The following is a 24994-nucleotide window of genomic DNA, read 5'->3' as shown; positions in this document are numbered from 1 at the left end:
TTTAATAGTTGGTAGAAACAAGCGCCAACTACTGTGGCCTTCAATTTGACAGTAAGATATAGTTACATTCTCACCAGTTTTGTTTTAAATTTCATGTAGGTTTTTTTTTGTTTGCTAAATTTATATGCATCTAGTCCTTTGTTTTTCTCGGAAAAAATCTTATCAAGTGAGTAGCTTACATGTACGTACTACATATGTGTAACATAGGTTTTCTTGTTTAGATAGTTAGTTGTTAAGTATTAAGTAACGTACTTGAGCGGTTGGAGGAAACAATCCTCTCGGTTATGCGGGGGAGGTTTATTTGTCAACATGAAATACTTGAATGAATGAATGAGTGGCTATAGTGTGTTTGTGTTCTAATGAATTCGATTTTAAAATTAATTTAAATAATTGTCAACAAATCAAGAGCAAAACATTTTCGAACTAATCCTAATAATACAGACATTCCGGCGGTGGCGGTGGTGGATGGAAATATCTGCCATCCGTCGCGCGCCTTCGGAAGTGGAATCAAATTTGTTTTTAGGTATAAAATGTGAGATTTTCCTTGTTTTGATTAAGCTTAAAGTGTGAATAATTTACGCTAAAACAAAAGCGTTATAATCGAATACTTTTCGTCCCTGGAACTAAAAGTAGGAAATTTGCTAATACAGTTTTTTTTTTTTAAATAATGTGAATAAGTGGAATGTGCAGGGAGTCTGGCTCTACCTTTCTACGCAGAAAATAATCATTATGGTTTCGATCGGTAAATTTTAGTTTTTTGCCGGGGTGTGTAATACGAATAAATAGAATATGGGAATGTGTGGGTACTCCTAGGGTGGTAATACAGTTTGTTTTGTGGTGATGTGAATGGGCGCCGCCTTCTTCGACCGTAGCGGGGGGCATTTTTGAAAAATGTAATTTTCTGTCGATTTCACTGGGTTGCTTTGTTCTAGCGGTCATCTCATTGGTTTGTGATGAGTATTTCATTGCGTTTGGGTTTCTTTTTTGGTGAGTATGAGTATCTGAGTTCATCGTTGGTAATGTTCAATTTAGTTCCAGCTGTGAATTTGAGAAAGAAGGTTAGGATTTTGCCATTTTTTCCTGTGAGTTGGCGGTGGACCTACAAGCTCAAGTATCGAGTGTTCCTTTTACGTCCCATGTTGCACAATTTGAAGTGGCACAGTGACATATCTGTAATGAACACGACAGTTGATTAGTTTTACAATTCAAGATTATTTCAACGTGAAGAACTAACAATGATTGCTTTTCTTTTCCTCCCTAGGTTTCTGGTAGGTCAGCGGTTTCGGAAGCTCCTGAAGCCTTGCCAGCCTGCCCAGGGTCTTGACAGGGTTCTCCGCCGGGAGGTCATCCAGAAGCGTATCGGACTCAGGCTGTTGTTGTTTGTGCAACTCTTGCTGGATCAGTTCCTCCTCCTGTTGCTGTTTGGCGGTCATCCCTCCTAGGTATTGAAGCAGCTTCAGCTCTTGATTGTGCAGTTTGTGAACTTCACCGGCCAGTTCGTTGTAGAGCTCTTCACCAGGAATGTCATCCTTCGGAAGGTAGGTATCCTGGCGAGCCAGTGCCGGACTTGCGAATGCCATCAGTCCCACGACTAACAGCAGGAAGCTGCAGTGAGTTATCATTCTGCGAAAGGTAAGTCAAACAGAATAAATGTAATTAGTTGCTAGACCGAGTTGACGGATGGTTTACATTAGCTTCGGTAATGAGGAAAACTTTTTCAACCCTGTCAAGAGATCAATCATCCGCTGTTGGTTACTCCCACGAAAACTTAGCCAAATTATCTTTGCAAAAGAACATGTTGTCTTTCCCGGTGGTACGGTTAAATGAACGGAAGTATATCTCAGTCCGGTGTTTGATTTAAAATTCACAACATCCTTCCAAATGCTTTCGGCAATCTAGCAAAAAGGTTCGTTACGCCCACCCACATTCCCGAATCTCAATCACGAGATAAATACGTTTTTTTCTTGTACGGTTTTGAGTGGACAAAAACTGCGGACGGCCGTTGAGCGGTGGTAGTAGTAGTAGGATCCAAGTTGGCCATAATTCCTAGGAAAAGCTACCCCATTATTGACAGTGGCAACAAGGCTTTGTTTATTTATTTTTATGTTGGAAGTTTGATTTTCATGTGAGGGTGAGAAGGAAGGGCAGAAAGCTTCAGTGCCAAACAATGGTCCCTTGGATCAACGTACAGAGAGGTGCCGTTGTTTGCGGATGGCGTTTTAGTCGATATTCCTTTTCCCATATTTTCTGACATTACATTACATTAATCCAGGAATCCAAAGAAAAAGAATTCCGGCTAAAACTCCATCCGCAAACAACGGTACCTCTCTGTATTGGCGTATGAACTTGTACTTGAAAATCTCGGTCGAAGTTAGGGATGCCGGAAAGGTGCAAAGTCACGTTGCATAAAGAATGACTTTGACCCCCATGGACCAAGGAAATGCAGGCACGTTTAAAACTGCACTAAAGCACTACCATTGTGTTCCATTGCCATATAGTGGTTTGGGAAAGGTTCATGTATGTTCTGCAACTGGTCGAGTGATTGCAATCTTTAATTTATAAAACTGGATAAATCTCGTAAATGGAGCGTTATACCCCGTACAGACTATGGCTTATATCATGTAATATAGGCTGTCTTGCAATGGGCACTAATACATTGGATTTCCAGTGAAAACTAGATGTATAAGTGCTCATTGCATGACAACCTATATTACATGATATAAGCCATAGTCTGTACGGGGTCTTACAACGTCACAGAATTATTTTTTATTGTAATAATGGAGACTTCGTCCTACGTAGGTAAAGTTTATTTGCGCCTAATTACTAATAATAGTGTTATTAGATTGTAAATAGCACATAAAGTTCGGAAGAAATTCTTCAACAATTCTTTACTCATTATAACCAGTTTCCGAGACAGAAAATTAAGTAATCTCCAGGAATAGTTATCAACTTGTTGAATAAACTTTCATTGTACTTTCTCAAACAATGCCACCTGAACAAGTTGTATATTTTTTGCAAGGTCAGCATCATTTCAATGCTATACCCAAGAAAGAAACTTTTCACTTGCATATAGTATTATCATGGTTAACGAAAAGCAACCATTTCTATTTACAAACAACCTTCATCTCTATATTAAAACACACCGTTTCGTCCATAATCGTCATCTGACTCCAAACATTTCCCCATTTCCCGTCCTAATTCTACCAACATCAATAAATTTGGAAATTAAGAAACTTCTGCCATTAACCATAAAAAATCGAAAATCATAACAAACATAAAAACAATCACGGAGTTAATTGCTCTGAATCGCAATCGAAAGCGATCGTACGATCCTGTCTCGCTCTGCCGCAGTAGGCCAGCCTGCAGCCATCCGTGATAATCGTTGTAATGTCCCATAGCCTACTGTTTCTTCGCCGCATAATGCCGACAACCGCGCGATAACGACACCGCGAATTATTACATTTTATAACGACAGAGAAAAGTGCCCGTCAAAGTTCAATTAATTAGCCTCGTCCGTTCGCCCATCCATCGCGCATTGTCCTTTTGCAGCGCGCGTTTTCTATGACTGTAGGTACACACTGTGCGGTGCATCATCAGGTCAGCTTCGCGATAACGGTGAACCATCATTTGAATATATATAAAAAATACTTCCATAAAATGCACGATTGCAAAATATCATCAGCTCACGCTCATTGACTGATTACCACCGCCGCCACCGCCGCCACCGTGCGGATCCGTACTATATGGAAGCGAATAAGCTAGATTATGCGGACGGAAAAAGAAGATTACGCTCGAAACGGTCCGTCGTAATCGCGCGGCAGCTGTGGTCGTCAGTGCGGTCAAACGAGACCGAGGAGGCGTGGTCTGATTCCGCACCACTGACTGACGGCTGCTGGCCAATCTCGATGAGGAACTGGATTGAACTGCAAACCACGAGGCGTGGCCTACTGCGCTGTTATACTGCCCTGCTAGCGTATATTTTTTTTAGATGAAGCAACAATACAGTTAAGGGAGAGATGACGTCAAACAAATAAAAAAACGTTGACGCAACTTTTCTCGAAAAAAAAAAAAACGTAATTTGTGTCTCCCACACCGTTAAGAACACAAATCGTTCGATGATACGCGCATTTATGCTTGTCTGAATGCAAATCATAGAATAACATGTTTGGAAAGTTGTGTTTTTTCAATGGGAATCAAATTTACATGGAAATCAAGTTGCGTCTACTTGACAGTTGTTAGCAGGAAATGACATTTGCATTCGAAAGTTCATTGCACACACATAACCTCATTTTTACAGTTTAGAGAGCTACAGGGTTTTACACACAATACAAATGACACGGACATCAAATGTAAGAGTGGATGCCTTTCATACTCTGCATTTTTTTTTTCTTACTGTAAATGTAATGGCAGTACTGCACAGACCCAATTTCAGATTAAAGTTTGACGATAACCGGGATGATCATAGCACGCTAATGACGCCGACAAGGGGTAGGTCTCTCCGCACACCAATCTTGGGTCAACATTTTTCTCAGTGTGCCGCAAGTATACCGCTGGTGAGCCGCTGGTGTGCCGATTTTGCCGATTGTGCCGGGCATAGAGCAAGCTGCGATTTAATAGTATATTATAGAATAGTATGGTATATTTGACAACCCGTTATTTCTGACAGCTTGAATATTAAGGTTTGCAATCGCAACGCCCCGAAAATGTCGAATATCGTGCTCGATAAGGATTCCTTCTACCGACGCCGACCTCTACTCCAGCTGGAAGGAACCCGAGTTTTCTCATGATGATTCGCTGCAGAAGGTAGATTGCATTCTGGCGGCGGTTGGCGTAGACGAGGAAACCATCTACAGCAAATCAGCTTCGGTGAAGACTTGGTTGCTGGGATACGAGCTACCGATACGATTACGGTACTGTGCGAAATGTCAATCTTTTTCCTGACCAGCAAGAAGAAGGTCGATTTCTTGAAGCAGATCGAGAAGGACGGTGAGGAGGGCATTCCGTCGGTGAAGCTGTTGGTTCGGGAAAAGAACGACAACGACAAGGGCAACTTTGAAAAGCAGCTGGATGGCAAAATGTGTGGTTCTCCAAGGAAAACTTCCCGGGTGAATTCTGTGACTCGTGGCGAGCCTTCATCAAGGATAAGAGCTTCGACACGGTGGACATCAGCGTCCCAATTGCGTACATCATGTGCTCCAAGGAGGACGCCGAGGTTATCACCATCAGACGGTAGACGTATTCAACAAGTACCTCAAGGATCACATCATGGAGATTATGGATGCTTATAAGAAAGTAAAACATGCCAAACTGTCGGAGGGTGTCCAGCAGACTCTGACGGACAAAAGGTACGTCTCCGGTGTAGATACCAACGATTATCCAGTCGGGTGGGAATTACAGCTTGAAGTTCAGTGCATTAAGCAACAAGAACTATCTGCACTTCGGATCGATCGTCTACACTGAACGAAAACATCCGCAATACTTCGACTGATTATTGTATTGCTTGAGCCCTTTAACAATATGCTGTCGAATTTCGGATGATTTCCTTATGGTTGAATTCGTCATCAACTGATGAGCATTCATATGACTGTCCTCCAAATAAAGGATGATATTTATTTGAAAATTGCTGTAACAGGGCTCAAAGGACAACCATTTAAGGATAAGATAATTTACAATTACAAATGCTTTGGAAATTAGATTATTGGTTGAGGAAACTTCCTCCACCACAAAATAGATAAACTACGGTTTCCACGCTTTAAAAATGTTCGTAGTTCGTACCATCGCATCGATGGCTATGCTTCCACCTCGTTTGTCTGCTGAAAGCAGCAAATGACGTTCAATAGAATTATTTACATCATCGTTTTGAAAGATTTGCGTTAAGCGGCTGAACCAATACCAAATGCATTTCAATTTAAGATGACTATCATTCTGCAGAAAGCATTATGCATTCCAACTGAAGGTCTTATCTGTTCTCATAACAATGTTTTAAAACAACCGTCATCCGGTTGCAGCTATCATTTGAAAAGGCGATTTCCATGTTTCGATTTGAATGGTCTGAGGTTTCATTCGAACAGAGGACGGTGGTTTGGTACAGTGTATGCTCTGGGTGCGCGTTATAGTATACAAATCCTACTGCTCTGAATGTTACTGGTCAATCCGACGGAAACGATTCAGAAGCACTACACCTTTCTGCTCAATCTGGAAGAGGAACTGCAGAAGGTGATGATTCCGGACAAGAAGTTCTCGGACGTTTTCCTCATCGGAATGGTTTATGCCAAGAAGAAGAAGGACCCCAAACTAAGACGTTCGTGTTGGAGTTCCGGGATAAATCCATCGTAGTACCTCAACAAGTGAAATTCGGTTTAAAAATTGTAAGCTAATTAGGCTGAGTTGAAATTAGTTCGGTATTGTTCAAATGAGTTTGGTTTGGTAGACGACCAATTGACCGACTACTTTTCACGGCACAATCACACGGAATTTTTATTGCTTCCACTCAACTTAATTAACTTTTATTTTTGTTACAAAAATCGAAACCCATTTAATTCATCTCGTATAAGATGACACATATCCGAAAATAAAAATACTCTTTTACTTTATTCGGATTCAAACCGAAACCTCACTTCAAATATTAATACGTCGCAGCGGTGGTAAGGCCACATTTGTTACCCTTCACCGCCATCAAAGCATATCCATCGTTGCCCCAGGAGTTCTTGATTAGCCAGTAATCTCATCCTTTGAGTTTCCATATCCAACCACCACCACTGCATGATTCAATCCATCCAAATTGTTCTTGTATTCCGGTTCGTAGCACACTCCATTTGCGTAGTACCTGAAAGACTTGTGACCGGCATCGATTGCAATCGACAGCCCTCGGAAGCCTACATTTCGAATTTAAATGTGAACCGAGAAGTGTATTGCTGGTTTGAGTTCCTCTAGTACATTCAATTAGAGTATGTCAAGACCAACAATTGAAATGGCCTTAACTCCATTTTGTAAACAAACCTTGTAAGGCCATTTTCTCGCGAACCGAAGTCCGCAAAGGCAAACCAACATAATGAACAGGTTGGGGAAATTCTCTTCCACCCCTCTGTGGTTTAGGTTTGCGAATTAAGGTTTCGGTTCGCGAGAAAATGGCCTTACAAAGTTTGTTCACAAAATGGAGTTAAGGCCATTTCAATTGTTGGTCATGATGTTTCTGAAATACACAGTCAAACAGCTCGTAATGTTGTGAACAACTTCAATAACAGCTGTCCAGTAGTGCTCCCATTTTATTTAATGAACAATCCAATGCCTACGAGGTTGTGCCGATGGATGTGCCCAAGCTGTGCCGAATCTACTTTCGGCACACTGTGCTGAGTGACTTACCCCCACGGGTAGGTCACTCCGCACATCAATCTTGGGTCATCTTTTGTGTCAGTGTGCTGCAGGTGTGCCGATTGTGCCGGTCATAGAGCAAGCTGCGATTGGTTGTAAAATGGCAAACCGGTATTTCTGACACCTTGAATGTTTTAGTTTGAAATCGCAATGATAAATCGGACTGAGGATGACGCGGGAAGTGGCGGGTGTGCGAAATTTTGGTGTTTTATGTTCCAAGCATGGTAAAAGCCCTGTGCTTTAGGGTTTTATAATGCCATCAAAGGCAGACCAGAAATCTAGCCTATCGTGTTGTGAAAAGCAACGGTCTATCAGTGGCCGGAAAGAGATGGAACCGTTGGGGAACATTATTGGAGACCGACTATAGAGGATGATTAATAGACTTCTTCTTTTTCTTCTTCTTCTTTTTCTTCTTCTTCTTCGCATTTCAAGCTTATTGCATATCGCATATTAGCTTATTGCGTGCTCTCAACTTAGTGTTCTAGATGCACTTCCACAGTCATGAATTGAGAGCTTTCGATGTCTACCATTTTTGCATTGGTATAATTGTGTGGCAAGTCCAATCATACTTCTATGCCCAGGGAAGTCGAGAAATTTTCCAACCTGATAAATTCCTAAACCGGACCGGGAATTGAACCCAGGGAGGCCCCAGATAATAGACTTCTGTAGTTTGTTTTTTGTGTTTTGCATCATTATTTAAATTAAGAGTACTAATGGGTTCTGAATAACCGCCTCTTTTTCTTGAGCCCACTCTAGAACCTACATTTCCCATTTTATTTACAACAATCCAATGCCTACGAGATTGTGCCGAAGGTATGCTGAAGGTGTGCCAATGGATGTGCCCAAGCTGTGTCGAATCTAATTTCGGCACACTTGGCTGAGTGACTTACCCCTTGGTGTCTACTCATTTGGCCAAATACAATTTTCTGACTTTTCCATGTTTTTCCAGAACTTTTACGAAAAGTTCTCTTATAACAAACCACCTGCCAGTGGTGGCGGGGGGGTACACACCCCTCACCATCCCTCTCCAAAGGGGGAGTTTGGTAAAGAGAGATGGAAAAAACCGACCACTACAGTCTGTTATTTGAAATTAGCATCTTCAACTATGTAAATCGTTGACTTCACGTAGAAGTAATACTAAAAACATATAGCCAAAAAAAAACCTGTTTATTTTTATTCGTTAAAAACATGTAATTTTTGGTAAAATAACTAGATTACCACAAAAGCTTTTTTTGACATAACAATCAGTTTTAAGGCAACAGACTTACAATCAAAATCATTAAAAACTTAAGTTCAACATTAATTTAATTTTAGGAAGTCTAACATCTCAAAAAATTTCTGAGTTCAAGATCTTGAACATTTTCAAAGCATTTAAGTTCACAATCTTAAAAACGTACCGAAGTTCGGCAAAATGCATGTTTCTGTTAGTTTTGGAACTTTGAATCTTCTCATGTTCCAGAATTATGGAAATTTTTCCATGTCCGGAATATTTTAAAATAAAACTTCCTGAGCAGGGCCCCACAAAGTCACTTTCAATCGATAATCGTCAAGCGACGATGAAGCTATCAACCATCACTTTCAATTGAAAGTCATTCTGTCTTCTCTTCGAGCAGATCCCCGTCAACATCAACAGAACCACTTTCGATCAGTTTTCAAGCTGTTTGTTTTGACTTGACTAGTCTTCATTTCTTCTTTCATTGTCAAATGAACTTACTTTTGCATTAAAGCGAAGCTGTTCGATCCAAATTCGTGCAGTTTTTATGACTTTTGTTGTTCACTCGGTTCATTTAAGCGTATGCGCATAGATCTGTGCACGTGGATGCCAAATTTATCATTGTCGGGTGGTTTGTTTACTCATCAATATGGGTATTGTTTAAATCGGGGTGACGTCTAGAGATCGAAAATTGATATGCGACGCCATTTTTAAATCCAAGATGGCAGTTTCCGGTTTAAGAGGATAAAAATTGATATCCGACGCCATTTTGAAATCGAAGATGGCGGCTTCCAATATAAGAAAAAGTGGAAATACAGTCAAATACACATCAATATTGGTATTTTTGTAATCGGTATGAAGTCTACAGATTGAAAATTGATATGCGACGCCATTTTGAAATCGAAGATGGCGGCTTCCGATTTCAGATTAGGTGGGAAATACTGTCAAATACCCATCAATATAGGTATTTTTGGAATGGCGGCTTCCTATTTCAGAAAAAAATGGGAAATGCTGATGCCGTCAATCAATATGGATATTTTTGGAATCGGGATGACGTCTGGAGATTGGAAATCAATATCCGACGCCATTTTGAAATCCATGATGGTGGCTTCCGGTTTGAGAAAAAGTTGTAAATTCTATCAAATACCCATAGAAACGGTTTTTTTTTTAAGCCAGGGTAACGTCTAGAAACCGGACATCGATATCCGATGCCATTGTGTAATCCAATACGGCGGCTTCTGATTTGCGAAAAAGTGTCAAATATCCTAAAATATGGTTATTTTCAGAATGGGGATGAGACGTAGATGCCGTCTTTGAATCCAAGATGTCGGCTTTGGTGCAGAAAAACTGTATAATACTGTCAAATACCGAACAATGTGGGTTTTTTGGAATCGGGCTGACATCTAGAAGAAAGAAATCGATGTACGACGCCATTTTGAAATTCAAGATGGTGGCTTCCGATTTCAGAAGAAGTGTCAAAAAGCCTACAAATGGCATCGAATACCGATTTTCAGTATCTACGCGTTGTCCTCGTTCCGAAATACCAAGATCTTAGGGTATTTGACACTTTTTGTGAAACCCGATGGCCGCCATCGCCATTCCAAAATGGCATCGGATATCGATTTTCGGCATTCACACGTTGTCCCCATTCCGAAAATACCCATATTGTAGGGTATTTGACACTTTCTGAACCCTGATGACCGCCATATTGGATTCCAAAGTGGTATCTGATATCGATTTTTGGCATCCCTGTTCCGAAAATAACCATATCTTAGGGTATTTGACACTTCATAAAACCAATGGCCACTATCTTGAATTCGAAAATGGCGTCGGATATCGATTTTCAGCATCTACGCGGCATCCCGTTCCGAAAATACCCTATTGTAGGGTACATGACACTTTCTGAAACCCGATGGCCACCATTTTGGATTCCAAAATAACGTCAAATATCGATTTTCGGCACCTTCACGTCGTCCTCGTTCCGAAAATACCCGTATTGTAGGGTATTTGAGACTTTCCCTGACCCCTATGGCTGCTATCTTGGACTCCAAAATGGCCTCGTTAATTTAATTTTTGTTTAATATAAAATCAGGCATAACATTTGATAATGTGCCGTTACATCACCGGCATCATCGGATAGGGGAAACTATCTCCTTTCCGAAAGTGGTATTGGTTTGCGTTAGCGTTCTTTGGTTCGCGGGTAAAGGGCCTTAGAAAGTTTGTTTACAAATGCTTTTGTGCCGTTATCAAATGTTATGCCTGAAATAATATATTATTACTACATATAATCCCTATCGGCAACCGATATTGTGCGGATACTATTCGGATACTATATTTTGATGCCTGCGTCGTCAGGTCGTGACAAGTCGAATGAGCTCCGAATTGAAGTGAAAGTGGAAAAAACGAAGGAAGCAGTTTTCGAGTCATTCATTGACTCAATTGAAACAAGTCTTTGCTTCAAATGAAATGAACTGAAGCACTTGACGAACGAAACAAGTGATAGTCCAGTCATGTTTGAAAAGAGGAATGTTCATCGTGACTCGATAACAAGAAAAACGATGACTTACACGAAAATGATATTGCTCGAAATGAAGCGATTTTGCGGAGAGTTCATTTTCTTTTCTTTGTTTCGAAAATGCAGAAGCCTGTTCCTGAGTTTTGAAAGTTTTTTTTTTAATAAGGATCATTAAATTTTCTAAACATGAAATCTCAACATTTTATTTTTTTCGAAATCCTAGATCTTGATTCGTTTTCTTGTTGTCCAGATTACCGTCAAAAATTCTATTTCGAAATCATCTCGATACCCTAACGGTTTCGCCTAAAACCTTCAGCAAATGATTTTTTGCAGATCTGACGGCCACTTCCCAGAGGCCACCGGAATGTGGCGCACTAGGTCGATTGAAATGCCAGGTTATCCCTTCCAAGTTACATTCCTTGACTATTTCGTCCTTATGATCCTTGCTGAAGGTCGAACAAATGTTGAAGTTGGTTACGGGCTCCTACGAAGTTGGTCCCGTTTTCGGAATAGACGTCAGTACAACGTCCTCTTCTGACAATGAACCTTTGAAATGCCTGCAGAAATTGATCCGTCGAAAGGTCTCTGCTATCCTACGAGGACCAGGTCGAAAGTAGACGGGTGCAAAGTAATCTATTCCTGTCTTGGAGAATGTGACAGTGACACGGGATGCTGGTAGTTCTCCCATGAACTGTTCAACAGTTTTGGGCTTGGTTCTGAAGCACCGTTAGCAATCGTGTACTACTTCACGTGCTACGTTGTGACCTCCCAATGACCAGTAGCGTTGCCGAACGGTTGCTAAGCGAAGCTGTGGTCCGGCGTGTAGAAGTTTATGATGGTAATGATGAAGTAGTAATCTGGTCAACGGATGCCTTGCTGGAAGTACAACAGGGTGTTTGGTGTCTTCCGCTTCTACGGAATGTCCCAGCCGTCCACCTACTCGGATCAAGTTGTCCCTTGACAACTGTGGATTGAACCAATGAAGTGGTGAACTTCTTGCTGCCATTCTTGCTCAAACTTCACGCGTTGCACGCACCGTATGGCAGCATGCTCCGCGTTGCTAATCCCTTCCGTTGTTAGAAAACTTTCAAACATTACTCTTCCTTAAGCCAAGAAGGTCCTTCCCACCATACTTCATTGTTACTAATCTCCTCTGGTAACAATCCTCGTGAGATCAGGTCCACTGGATTCTCCACTCCTTGAACATTAGACTGATGCAAAATTTGACTTTTTTCCTCCACAGTGCTTAAATGGTTTCAAATCGGGTCTTGATTAGCATCTTAAAGTTACAACTCATTTGGTTAGAAACAGACTTCGCACAAGCCATTTGAAGTTTACATGTAAATTAATATGGGAAATCTCAACTTTTTGTTCATTGCCTTCTAGTCTTTTTCCATATTGAGCTGCGAAACAGATCGATAGCCATTCTTATAGAAAATTTTTCTCAGCTACAACTTTGCTGAAGATCGTTTCTATGTAAAACGAGACAGGAAAAAGTTATTAATTATTTAAGAGATTGGTAAACTTATGACATGATCAAGCAGCTGTTCTGTAGGCAACACTGTATTTTGCAGTGTGACATAGTAGCCATGATTTGTGTGTCCTATTCAACGCCCCAGAAACACCAATGTTGCCTGCTGAGCAGTTGATTGAGCATGATCATTAGACATCAGCGCATTGAACCATTAATAACTTTTGATCCTTGCATTTAATTAAAAAGTGGTCTTGAGCAAAGTTGTAGCTGGGAAAAGTTCCTACAAGTACAGTTGAAAACTTTTGAAGCAGACCGATATGGTGAATTATTAGATAGATATGAACAAAAATCTTGGTTTTACCATAGTAATTCCCATACAAACTTCAAATGGTTTGTGCCATCTCAGTTCCTCACCAAATGGGTTTAAATTTTGAGAGGTTAGTCAGGATCCGATTTGGAATCGGTTAAGTATTGTGGAGCGAAAATTTCAAATTTTGCATCACTCTATTGAACATGCTTCCACTTGCAGTTTTCCGTTGCGTTTTGTATTTTAGCCACACTATTGATCACGAAAGTAGTCCATGTCGAAGGTATTGCCTTCAGCCACTGCATAACACAGGTAGAATCCACCCAGAAGAACTCTTCTGCGGTCGATTTTTAATGCAATCAGAACCTTCTCCTTCAACCACAGACAAACAGACGTAAAACTTTGAATTTTTTTTTCTTGAAAACATAGCATCTCAAAACATAGGTCCTCAGTAGCGACATCTCTCTGGCTTCTCGCGGAAAACAAGCTTGCTCGCTAACTCGCAAACAATATTGCATAAAAGTTCTATAGAATGTATAGAAACGTCAAGGTGATCCGATGCCAGCGCTGCGGCGAATAGTTCGCGGAACTGATAATATTCAAATCAACCGTTAAATGCGTGAACGAAGATACACAATGAAGTGTTACGTCTGTTTGTCTGTGCTTCAACTGTGCCGCTAATAGGGCTCCACAAAGCTTCAACCTTCGAATGGATTGTGATTTTAGTGGGGCGACCTTGGATTTTGATGTAAGTAACGCAATAAACTGTAATTGTGTTGTGTGCTGAATTGGATCCCATTACTCACCGCGTTGGAAGAAACCCAAAGAAATAAGGGCAATCAGAATCATAAGGAAGAAACTTCGGCGCCCAATCTAATTTCAACCAAGAAACCAATCCTGGAAGGAAGAACCAGTTCCGAGGTGAAACATTTTGGTCCTGCGAACCGGATATGAACCAGTGACCTATGGACTAAGGATTCCTTTAATATTTGCAGTATCTCTGAATACCCTCTGAGGGTCATCTTTGAACTCTTTCTGGTATTCCATTTTTATTTGCTACATAATACTCTTGAAAATCGTCTGCATAACATTGAATGAATTCCCTTTGAACACTCATTTGAATTTTCTAAAAATTATCGTCGGAATATGCTTGCAATTACCTTGAAAGAAATCCCTCCCCTTGGCTAGTTTTTTAACCTGGACGTTGGTGGGCGGGCCTAATCTTATGCTTCATAGTGGAGCGTTGGAGACGGTTGGTTTAGGTCCGGCATCGTTGGCTCATGCCGTGACAGAATAGCGTCATGAGCATGCGATGAGGATTACTGAGCTTCCCCTCTCTGATGAACCATTGCATAAGAGAACCAAAGTTCTAGCCTGAAGTGATAGTATCACACTTGTTACTCCTTTATTTGAAAGCCGCGTTGCAGTGCTCCTTCTACTTGCGTGACCGCTTTCGTTGTTGTTTTCATTGAGGTATTACTCAGGGAACAATGTTAAACACCATTTTTGCACATGGTATTGCAACTAATCTTATATGTGCTTCATTTTGATTTGGGATAAGTGTTTGAACTATGGCTCGGGATTTCCACTGTGGCGTGCTTCTATTGTGACATAACCATACGTATTTTTGTGGTGCGACATAGTGGAAACGTGTGAGCGTAGTTGAAGCATATACCCTATGTAATTTAAAAATCAGCTAGGAAACTAACTTCAAAGTGAAGCATTTCAGTCACTTGAAGGTGTCACCTGGGACGAACTAATATATATTAAATATAGGCCAAAGTCAAAAACAACTTGAAACACGTTAAATTCTAGATTACATTCACAAGTGCAGGTACTTTATAAAGCATTGTAGGTAGATTAGAGATTTCAATTATTTATTAAATTAGACTAGAGATATCATAATCATTAAACGAACTTAAATAAGAAAATTTAGACAGCCTAGTAGCATTAAGTGGATTAACAGAAGAGTTAGGATGCGGAGGGTCCGCTTAGGGAGGCCACTAGCCTTTAAAGCAACTGGCAACTAGCCTTTTCATGTATTGTCTGTTTATTTTGATTATTGCATTACAATATCAATTTGGTATATATGTGAAAGGATGAATCAGTGGGAGATGGATTTTCGGTTTCTTTACATTTAGCATCACTATGCATCATTTCACCGGCCTCTTCAATCCCGTCCTTTTCACATGGCGTTCAAGTGGTCCGCATAGACTATTCAGCCATTACCCGTCCTTTATCCTCGGCTTTGGGTTGACTTGCGCTCCCATTGCCCCACCAAACGCTGCAAAATGAAAATGAAATGAAAATGAAATTACCTTGAAAGAAATCCTCTTGAATTATTCTCAGAATTTCTTCCCTTGGAATTCTACTCACTTTGTAAGTTTCCTAAGAATTCGCTTGCAGTGAAGTAATAAATTCCTTATATTTATCATTTCAAATTATTTGGCATTCATGCCAGAACTCTCGTGTTATTCTTTTCCGAGTTCTATTGAGGATCTCTTGGAATAGTTTTCAGATTTAATTGTAATCCTCCTTTTAATATACTCCCCTGAAAATCTTTGAAATTATCCTCTGAATTCCTTTGGCATTCAAATTTCATTGACGCCTTCAGAATTTCTCAGGAATTAACTTAAGAAATTCCCATGGATTTTCGTTAAAAATTCCTTCGAATCCCATTCAGGGTGAACATGAAATTCTACTCCGAACTACCTTGGTATTCAGATTTCACATAGAATCCGGAGTTCCTCAGGACTACCTGAAAAGCAGATTACACTTGATGTTTGTCTCACAGTTCTTCCCAGAACTCCCTTGGATTGAGTTCCTTAGAAGTTATCATCCAATTTCATGAGCTTTGAAAATTATGCAAGGTTCTTAATCTAGATGTTTTTCAATTCTGTGATCTTGGAAAAAACCTAGAAAAATACTTAATATCGAACATAATGAATTTGCGTCTTCGTTCAAGGCTCTTGAACATTTCTCCAAATGTGATTATTTTTAAGCCCAGGATTTCAAAAACAATTTAGACGAATATCCATATTTCAGAACCTAAATAAAGCAATTCAAACCTCTGAGTTTTTTAAATTTATTTTCCTTCTTAAGATAAATCCGTTCAGGATCTTTTAAGTTCAATGAGCGAAATAAATTAACGGGGAAAATTAAATGTTTGCAAAGTATAATGTATTATGTTATTTTAAAAAAATCCGTGGTAAAAGAATTTGAAAATTTAATGAGTAATGATGACATACTCAATGAGATCGATCCAAATTTGAGTTCGGGTTTTAACTTTTAATCGCAAAAAGCTGAGTAAATTTTCCAGATTTTTCCAGGTAAAAACTCCCGAATATGAGAAAAGTCGAGATTAGTCTATTGGTACTACTTCTAGACTGAGTAAAATTGTCGTCAATTTTCCTCATTTTCCGGCAGGGTTTCCACACTTTTTGCGATTTATGAGTAAACTAAACTCAAATTTGGGTCGATCTCATTGGCCGTGCTGAGGGTTTTCCAGGTAATAGACACCCGGCCATGAACCATATACGTTTGCATGCGCTACTGTGACCAAATTACAGGAAATGTATTGAATCATCATAATAAATACGTAGGGCCCTCTTAAGGTCACGTTATATAAATAAGAATGTTGGAAAGCCTCTCAGTTTCTAAAACTTGACATCGATTGTATCAACGTTTATGTTTTCCGTTCGGTTTAGCTGCGTAGATCGCATCTTTCCCCACCGCACGCAAAACGCTAGAGTCTATCGATGTTCCATCGCAAATACGACCTCGTTAACAAGTCTCTTTCAAGATAACGTCTCTCACTCATTCAGTTGTTACAGATTCAACAAAAAAAATCACTCTTACGTCAATGAAACATTTGCCGAACACCCACCGCAGCTCACAAAACGAACAATTCCTCCAAATGCCGGTTGTGTTATTCTTAGCTCTCATCAATATGCAAACCTTCGAAACAATTCCCAATCCATCAGAAATCATTCTCCGGCTCGTCTCAAATATTCATATGGTGGCGAAAAAATTTCCTCTCCTGTCAGCGTGAGCAAGTTCTTCGTTTTCCCTCGCCACCGGAAAAACTGACACGCATGGGGTGCTGAGGATGTGGCGGAACCAAACCAACGCTTCGTTTTCTATTCTCATCGCCACTTTCCCCCTCCGGTGGAGCCACATTAGCACCAGCAGTGCATTGCTCACAAGTGCGGAAGTGCTAATAAAAGTGCGCTTTTACGCTAAATCGTGTTGGCTGTCTTCCGCGCTCTTACTCATTGGCTCATAGCAAAAAAGTGCGCACAAGACACCCAGACGATAAAGTGTCAAAGTGCACTCTTGTTAGCAATTCCGCACTGTTGAGGAGTCCAGTTTCAAGTGCAAAATACAATATCCAGCCGAAAGTGACAAAACAACACTCAACAACAACAACAGGTGGTTGGTGGTAGCCAACGACGATAGGACGACCAACCGACGGAGGCTTTTCTCTCACGTGCCTCGTAAGCCATTGTAGGCCAACTAGGAACACCACCTTCCATTATCGGGATGCGCTGATCCGTAAATCCTATTGCCGGTCAACAATGGGACTTAATCCAGACCACCTTCATGAGCGCATACATCTGTACACTTTCGTACGGATGGAAAACAGGGAAATCATCTCACACTTTACAGTCCCAACAACCCACATTTTTAATTGGAAAAACAGCCGACGGTCAAAAGCAGCGGATCACGGACCGATTTCCCATACTAATGCAGTGCACAAAAAAATATTCACCTGGAATTTAAGTCGGCTTTCCGGGAAATCAGTTTGTTCTTGTTATGAAAATGTACTAAACTTCTTCACTCTTCACTCAATTTCTTCAACAGTCTTTCTAGTACGTTGATTCACTTTGCAGTCCTTTTGTTTACTGTTTACTTCACTTTGTTGTCTTTGCTTTCACTTAGTTGCGTGTTTTTTTAATTATCCTTTTAAAAATTTCTTCCTAAAATGTTGCTTTCTTCTTCAAGCAAGAACTTCCAGTAATTCCGAGTTAGAATATGCTGTGTGCGAGTGCGAACCACTTGGCGCCAATAATCGTGTCGTGTTGGGTTCAGGAGCACTAATGAAGACCTGTTGCTCCTATCGCCGCTTTTATAGAGTTTACGAGAATGGGCAGATGAATGGGAAGCTGCCTCTACCGTACGATGTACCACCCCATAGTATGCTGGTATTTACGACGAAACGAACGATGAAAAAGCTCATGCTGTAAAAGTTCCGCCGATCGGTTCGGTTGGTCGTTCGTTCGTTCGTCGGTTCAGTCGTCCCGAGCACTGCGACGAGATGGGTTGCGTTTAACGTTCCGAGTAGGTGTTGCGAGGAAGTTGCAACTTGCAAACGGTTCTAATTTCTATAACTTAAATTACCTGGCAAATTGTAACGCATTCAGCAAAGTTGCTCCTTTGCTGCCAAAAATAATCTTTCGCATAGGTGTGAACCCACGTCATCGAACAACGGTCGAAACAATGAACAACCCTCTTATCGCGCTGCAAAAGTTTCCAGCGATAAATTCAAGCAAAAATGTCAAAAATTTAAATCGAGCAGAGCCTGAGACAAGGGCAGAAATCAGCATGCCTTGGTATATTTGCCTTCAACACTTCGCCTCCATTAGGAGGCCATAGTTGATTCTTTTTCAGTTTCACCGGCACCATTGATTACTCCAGTGTGTACATTATCTCAATTTATTAATACTCAAAACCACAAAGAAAAAAACGTGTGTAATCTGTGAGCCGTATTCAGAACACGCAGAGCTATTTGTGCGCAAGACTATCTAATCAATACTGTAAAACGTGCTTAATGCTGTCCCGAAATAGAATCAATTCGATTAATGCATAGCTCGCGAATCAATGATTGTTTTTTTTTTATTATTTATTATAGAGCAGCGTTTCTCCATCTATGGGTTGTCGGCTGTATTCGGAAAACTTTCAAGAAATTTCACCACCGTTTTGTAGCAGCTGATTGACGCAGCTCAAACTGTAAATTTAATATTCGAATTAGTGTTTTACGATGTACAAATTTAACACTCTACTTACAGAAGATAGTTTCTTCTCTACACCTCTTGCTACGAGCGATTTGCGGTGATTTATCGATCTCAAAACGTTTCTTCATTAATCTGAGTTCAATCATGGATAATTTGATTTTCATATAATAATATCAATTTAGGTTTAGAATTACTTACGATACTAGTCTGGACTTTTATCCACAATTCTAGTCACTTGATCTAAGAAATTTTAGTATATTAGATTTAGTTTTGTGTACTAGTGCTTGCCAACCTAGATATAAGATGTTGTTTTCAGTTCATTATTTCTACTAGTTGCATGATCAAATTTACCGTATCCAATTGAACACACTTTCTGATACAATTAAATGCACTTTTAGATACCTTAAAACTAGTTTTGATTATTTTTTCAACCGGAATATGAACTCGCATATAAACGCAATCTGGAATTTTCCGCACTAATGAATGACTTTGTTTTTGAATACATTCCTCCAATTCCATTCTACCGTTTACCTGACAGCGACGTAGCATGCTCGCTAGAATGGTATTTGGCCCAAACCGTGTTCCCAGTTTTCTTCACACCCCAGCCCGTAACTCCGGTTCCGCTCCACCGGAAGTCCCAGATTTACCAGGAATCTCTATCACTGCCAGGTTTGCCACTGCTCTCCTGAATACGCCTCTGTTTGTGGAGGGAGGTAGCTCATCGATTCTTCCGGTTCGCCTCCTAGCATCGTGCTATAAGGTACCAGGCGATAACCAGGGTAGTTGATCGATAGCTCGATGACGTCATTTCGTTGGCGTCTGCAATGGGAAAATCTCATAGCAGGCGTTGACGATGGGACGTTGTCGAGTTGTTGAATAGCAACTATCGTGGTAACTCACCGATTACCTGTCGATCTGCCAAATTTGGAAAGACGTCTGCATTGAATTGTCTCATATAATAATATTCCGCCCAGTATATCACAAGAAATTGCGAGTAGCTGAGTGGAATGGAGATAAGTTAAGCATTGGGTACAGGACCAGGGTGGTGCCAGAAGATGAGCGCAATAGAATCATCAAGTTGCCATAAGGCACGGAATGAGACTATTGCATGGCTGGGTAGTCAAAGTCTTCCATTCGTTAGTCATTTCAGGTGGATTAGAACAGGTTTAGGTTTAGGGTGGGCGTTGGCCAGATTTGGATTTTTCAGATATAATCCTAAATAGGACCTAGATTATTTAATACACTAGTAACCTCAACGTCTGTCACAATGTTTCATTGTGATTAATCAACACTCAATGGGTAAAACATCAAATTTGCGGTAAAATTGAAAAAAAAGGGAACTTGGAGTGTAGAGCGCACTGCCCACTGGACGATTCTGAAGCCTGGCCAAGTGAGTGGGTTACAGGTTTATTTGATTGTACGTCATTTCCAAGTTATATATAAATACATTCGTACCATTGGCATTTTGTATTTGTATTTAAGACAGAGATAGGATGTGGAGGGCCCGCTTAGGGGGAGCGTAACCCATGTTATGACTTCCATTTATTAAATAGTTCAGATAGGCTGGCAATGATAGGTTCATGGTGAGAAAATGTACCATATGGTGCCCGTTCACTGATCAAAATTAGATTCAAATCGTCAGGCCCTGCCCTGGAATAAGGGGATTGACCGAGGGGGGCGACTCTATCTACGATGCATGAAAATTTGTGTTTTGATGTGGTTAGCTGCGCGCACGCTGAGTAGATAGAAAGAAGATTGATGACGATTCTGAAGATTTTCTTCAAAAAGATTATGTGCGGTGCAAGTATATTCGAGAAATGAAAGAAGATTTTTCGAATATTGATTCGCTAATGTGAGATTTGTTGAGTATCTAGCATTGAGATGTAGATGTGTCGCCCCCCTCGGGATTGCCGATGATTTGTCAAGTTTCATTTTGAATTTGCATATAACTGTAAGTTTAGGTTTGCTTTTGTAATTGTAAGATAGATAGTTTGCCTCAATTGAAACATTGAGTTGTATAAACTTGACGAATCATACCTCTGAAATAGTAGTAGTTACAGTGCCGCATGATCTAACAACCACTGCCTGCAACTAATATTGGAGGAGCCGGCAGGGTTGATTACGGATCAAAACTAACATAATTCTAACACTGAAATGATCCCAAAACTAACGCTCATTCATTGCACTTTGAGTCTTAAAGTAGTTTTATTTATTTGAATATATGAATTATCGCTGAAAATATGAATTATCGCGTATTTCTGTTGTTCATTACATACCAAGTGAAATTCGAGAACGTAATTTCATTTGAATAGCTTGTTTAACCAGGTCTTAAACAATCGTCACGTCAATCATAGCTTGTTATGATTGCCTGAACCATGCGTAAAGAGAAAATCGAAACATTTAACGTCGCGTGAAAATGGATCTTAATGAAGGCCTCTTTTGTAGCTTTTAGCTCAAGGATTTCAAAGATCGTCGATTGCAGTGGCAAGCTTACTGAGCAGAAAAACGCGGTCCCAGGTCATTTCATATTAAAAATGTATGGTATGGCTTGTTTATCGTGTATTTTGTAAAACTTTTCGTTGTCGTCGGTGCCGTACTGAGTAACGCTATCATGTGATATGAAGGACTCGGTGGCCTTAGAACAACCGGTTTTGCTTACTGAGCAGAACATCATGAGTCTAATCTCAAGCCCATCCACATTCAAGATTCGTCTATCGTTTTATTTGTTAACATGACTACATGGTAATAACAGCAACTCGATGATTAAAAAGGAGCTCGTCTGCCTAGTGGCAAACGTTTTTGCTTACTGAGCAGAATACCGTGGGTTCAATCCCAAGCTCCTACGCGTTATATGATTGTTAGGACATCAATCCAGCTTATCGTTTACCAAAACGAACCCTGCTGCAAACCCAACCCTATTACCCAATATCCCAGTGATTCCTCGTGGAAGTGCAGAGGTGTTCTCGGCTTCCATCAAAGCGAGTGTCACGTCAACACATTCCTACCCCTTCCTTTCTTGATCTGTGTTCTGCCTAGTTTGAGATCACCAGTTTTTACACATTGAGGATGATTGCTAGTCCCAAGCATCGTCTATTGGTTCTCTGTGTAATTACAGCTGGTCTGGCAATAACAGAGTAGCAACCGTGGGCGGTCAATCATGCTCATGCTCTCCTGAATACGCCTCTGTTCGTCTTCACCTTGGCTTGCCGGATCTTACCATCTGCAGCCTCAACGACCTACTATTCCGCGGACCCAGTTCTTCCGCTGTGCACCATCTACCAGGAATACCAAATCTCCTACACAGAAAAAAATTCTGAATTTTTACTAATGCGTAAAATCTCCCTTCGTTTAATTTTGAGCTATACTTGGCATAAACAGTGAAATCGTTTAAAGCTTGCATACAATATTGCTAATTTATACGATATTACGCCTAAATCTACACAAAATAACGCGTAAATTTATGCCAAATCTAGCGTTAATTGTATGTGCGCTATATCTCGCAGAAATTTACATGAATTTTTAGAACGGTGTACTTGCAATGGTCTTCGCTCTTCAAACCACTTCATTCTGCGATTGATCCTGGGCAGGTATTCCTTACATCTTATCGACCAAGTACTGCGACCACTTATAGACATCTCTCAGTTCTTCTACCAGCTCGACTTCATCATCGACCATCTGATCCGCATCCTTGGTAGCCCCGCGCAAGGAAATTGTTCTTTGTAATAGCTTCAGTCTCCTCTGAATCTTGTGGTAGATAAGTCAACGGACGAGAATTTACCATGTCTTCCGCCTCGGACAATGTGGTCAGGAGTATTTCATCCGTCAGCTTCCTGCCGTCATCCAATGCCCTCATCGCCTCCTTCACTGATCGCACCATTCTTTCCCAGCTTCCGCCCATGTGAGGTGTTCCGGGAGGGATAAAGTGCCACTTGATTGCCGCACTGATCTTCTGCTTCGCTTTGGACATCTCGTTTCTTGCACCCTTGAAATTGGTTCCGTTGTCCGAAAAGAATTCGTCCAGTGACCCTCGCTTGCAGATGAATTTCCTTGTCGCCATCAGACAACCTTGCGTAGTCAAGCTATCACCTCTTCGACGTCCGACCAACACTGGTACAGGACCCAGGTAATCAACTCCAACCGAGCAGAAGAGGCGTAACTGTGGCGTGACCCGTTGAACTGGTAGCGGCGCCATCACCGGAACTTGTGGCTGACATCGGTTGACTCGACACCACATGCAGTCTTTCAAGGCTATTGATATAGTTGATCGAAGCTTTGGGATATAGAAGCGTTGTCGTAGCTCGTTAAATACGATTTCCCGGTTGACATGACCTTACTTTTCATGGAAGTGTTGTATAATCATACTTGTGATCTGGTGTCGCTTGGGAAGGATTATAGGGAATTTCTTGTCGAAAGGAACTACTTCCAACAGCGCCAATCTTCCTCCCATTCGAACGATTCCGTCAGCATCCATGATCGAACTCAGCTTGTAGAGCCAGCTCGACTTGTCAACGAGTACTGGTGATTGACTTGCGTTGCGTTCACAGCTGATTTGCAGAATCTTCACTTCCTCCGGAAAGCTGTCCTGCTAAGCTTGTCTCACAAGAATCCTTTCTCCTGCTTGAAGCTCTTCTTGAAGAAGCGTTTATCTTCGTAATTCACTTTCTTTGAAATTCAGCTTATAATTCCCAAAACATCCATCTTAAAATCGTTTTAAATCATCATTCATTTTTTTCATTTGAATTTCTTCTAAAAATTCCATTGAGTGACTTCTCACAATTTTCCAACGATTCACCTAGGAATATATATGCAATTCTATTATGAATCCCTTACTTACCTTACCAATCAGACTAAGGCCTTGTTGTCCTCTGCTGTCCAAAGAAGTCGTCTCCACTCTACTCGAGCCATGGCCACACTTCGCCAGCCTCGTAGTCTGCGAAGGGTCCGCAGGTTGCCTTCTACTTGGTCGATCCACCTTACCCGCTGCGCGCCTCTTCTTCTTGTTCCTGTTGGGTCGCTTTCTAGAACTATTTTCACTGGGTTGTCGTACGACATTCTTACGACGTGCCCAGCCCACCGTAGTCGCCCAATTTTTGCAATGTGGACGATGGATGGTTCTCCCAGCAGCTGGTGCAATTCGTGGTTCATTCGCCTCCTCCACGTTCCGTCATCCATCTGCACTCCACCGTAGATGGTACGCAACACCTTCCGTTCGAAAACACCAAGGGCGCGTTGGTCCTCCACGAGCATAGTCCAGGTCTCGTGGCCGTAAAGGACCACCGGTCTAATCAGCGTCTTGTAGACAGTCAACTTCGTGCGGCGGCGAATTTTATTCGACCGGAGCGTCCTCCGGAGTCCAAAGTAGGCACGATTCCCTGCCATAATGCGTCTTTGAATTTCTCTGCTGGTATCATTTTCGGCGGTTACCAGTGAGCCCAAATACACGAACTCGTCAATCTGAACTCGGGGTAGGAGGCTAACATTGTCTTCCCTAGAACCTCTTCCTTTCATATATTTTGTCTTCGATGCGTTGATGGCAAGTCCAATCCGCCTAGCTTCAGCCTTCAGTCTGATGTACGTTTCCGCCAACGTCTCAAAGTTCCGTGCCATGATGTCAATGTCATCGGTGAAGCCAAGAAGCTGGATGGACTTCCTGAAGATCGTGCCACTCGTGTCTATCCCAGCTCTTCTGATCACACCTTCTAACGCGATGTTGAATAGCAGACACGAAAGTCCATCACCTTGCCGTAACCCCCTTCGAGGTTCAAAGAGACTCGAGAGTGTCTCCGATACTCGAACAACGCACATCACTCGATCCATCGTCGCCTTGACCAGTCGCAACAGTTTGTACGGAAATCCCTACTCGTGCATAATCTGCCATGGCTGATCTCGATCGATTGTGTCGTATGCGGATTTGAAATCGATGAACAAATGATGTGTGGGCACGTTGTATTCGCGGCATTTGTGCAGAACCTGCCGAATCACGAAAATTTGGTCCGTGGTAGCGCGGGCACCCATGAATCCCGCCTGGTATTGCCCCACGAACTCTGTTGCAAATGGTGACAAGCGGCGGCATATAATTTGCGAGAGTACCTTGTAGGCG

General features: G+C 41.2%; 1 protein-coding gene across 2 annotated transcripts; it reads right to left on the bottom strand.

Moving 5' to 3' along the window:
- Nucleotides 1-797: 797 nt before the first annotated feature.
- LOC135715623 (uncharacterized) lies at nt 798-18002 on the bottom strand. Of its 2 annotated transcripts, XM_065238806.1 has the most exons (4): nt 17652-18002; nt 1235-1623; nt 1104-1170; nt 798-1038 (listed from the first exon to the last, which is right to left on the bottom strand). In XM_065238806.1, exons 2-4 carry the CDS (start codon nt 1620-1622, stop codon nt 1029-1031), a joined length of 465 nt encoding a protein of 154 aa, XP_065094878.1. In that variant the 5' UTR covers nt 1623; nt 17652-18002; the 3' UTR covers nt 798-1028. The 2 variants fall into 2 exon arrangements, with proteins under 2 accessions (XP_065094878.1, XP_065094879.1); XM_065238807.1 differs by lacking the exon at nt 17652-18002 and having other exon boundaries at nt 1235-1642.
- Between the last annotated feature and the right edge of the window lie 6992 nt (nt 18003-24994).

The sequence above is a fragment of the Ochlerotatus camptorhynchus genome, unplaced genomic scaffold, assembly GCF_037179485.1.
Source record: "Ochlerotatus camptorhynchus isolate MF236.1 unplaced genomic scaffold, CSIRO-AGI_Acam_v1.1 ptg000971l, whole genome shotgun sequence".
Taxonomy (NCBI): Eukaryota; Metazoa; Arthropoda; class Insecta; order Diptera; family Culicidae; genus Ochlerotatus; species Ochlerotatus camptorhynchus.
This window is presented reverse-complemented; position numbering and strand designations above follow the sequence as displayed.

Bases quoted from the DNA above. Each gene is read 5' to 3' on its own strand.
- LOC135715623 (XM_065238806.1), bottom strand. From the start codon at position 1,622: ATGATAACTCACTGCAGCTTCCTGCTGTTAGTCGTGGGACTGATGGCA. The intron at 1,171-1,234 runs GTTAGTTCTTCA...TGTTCATTACAG, and splicing joins GGAAAAGAAAAGCAATCATT to ATATGTCACTGTGCCACTTC.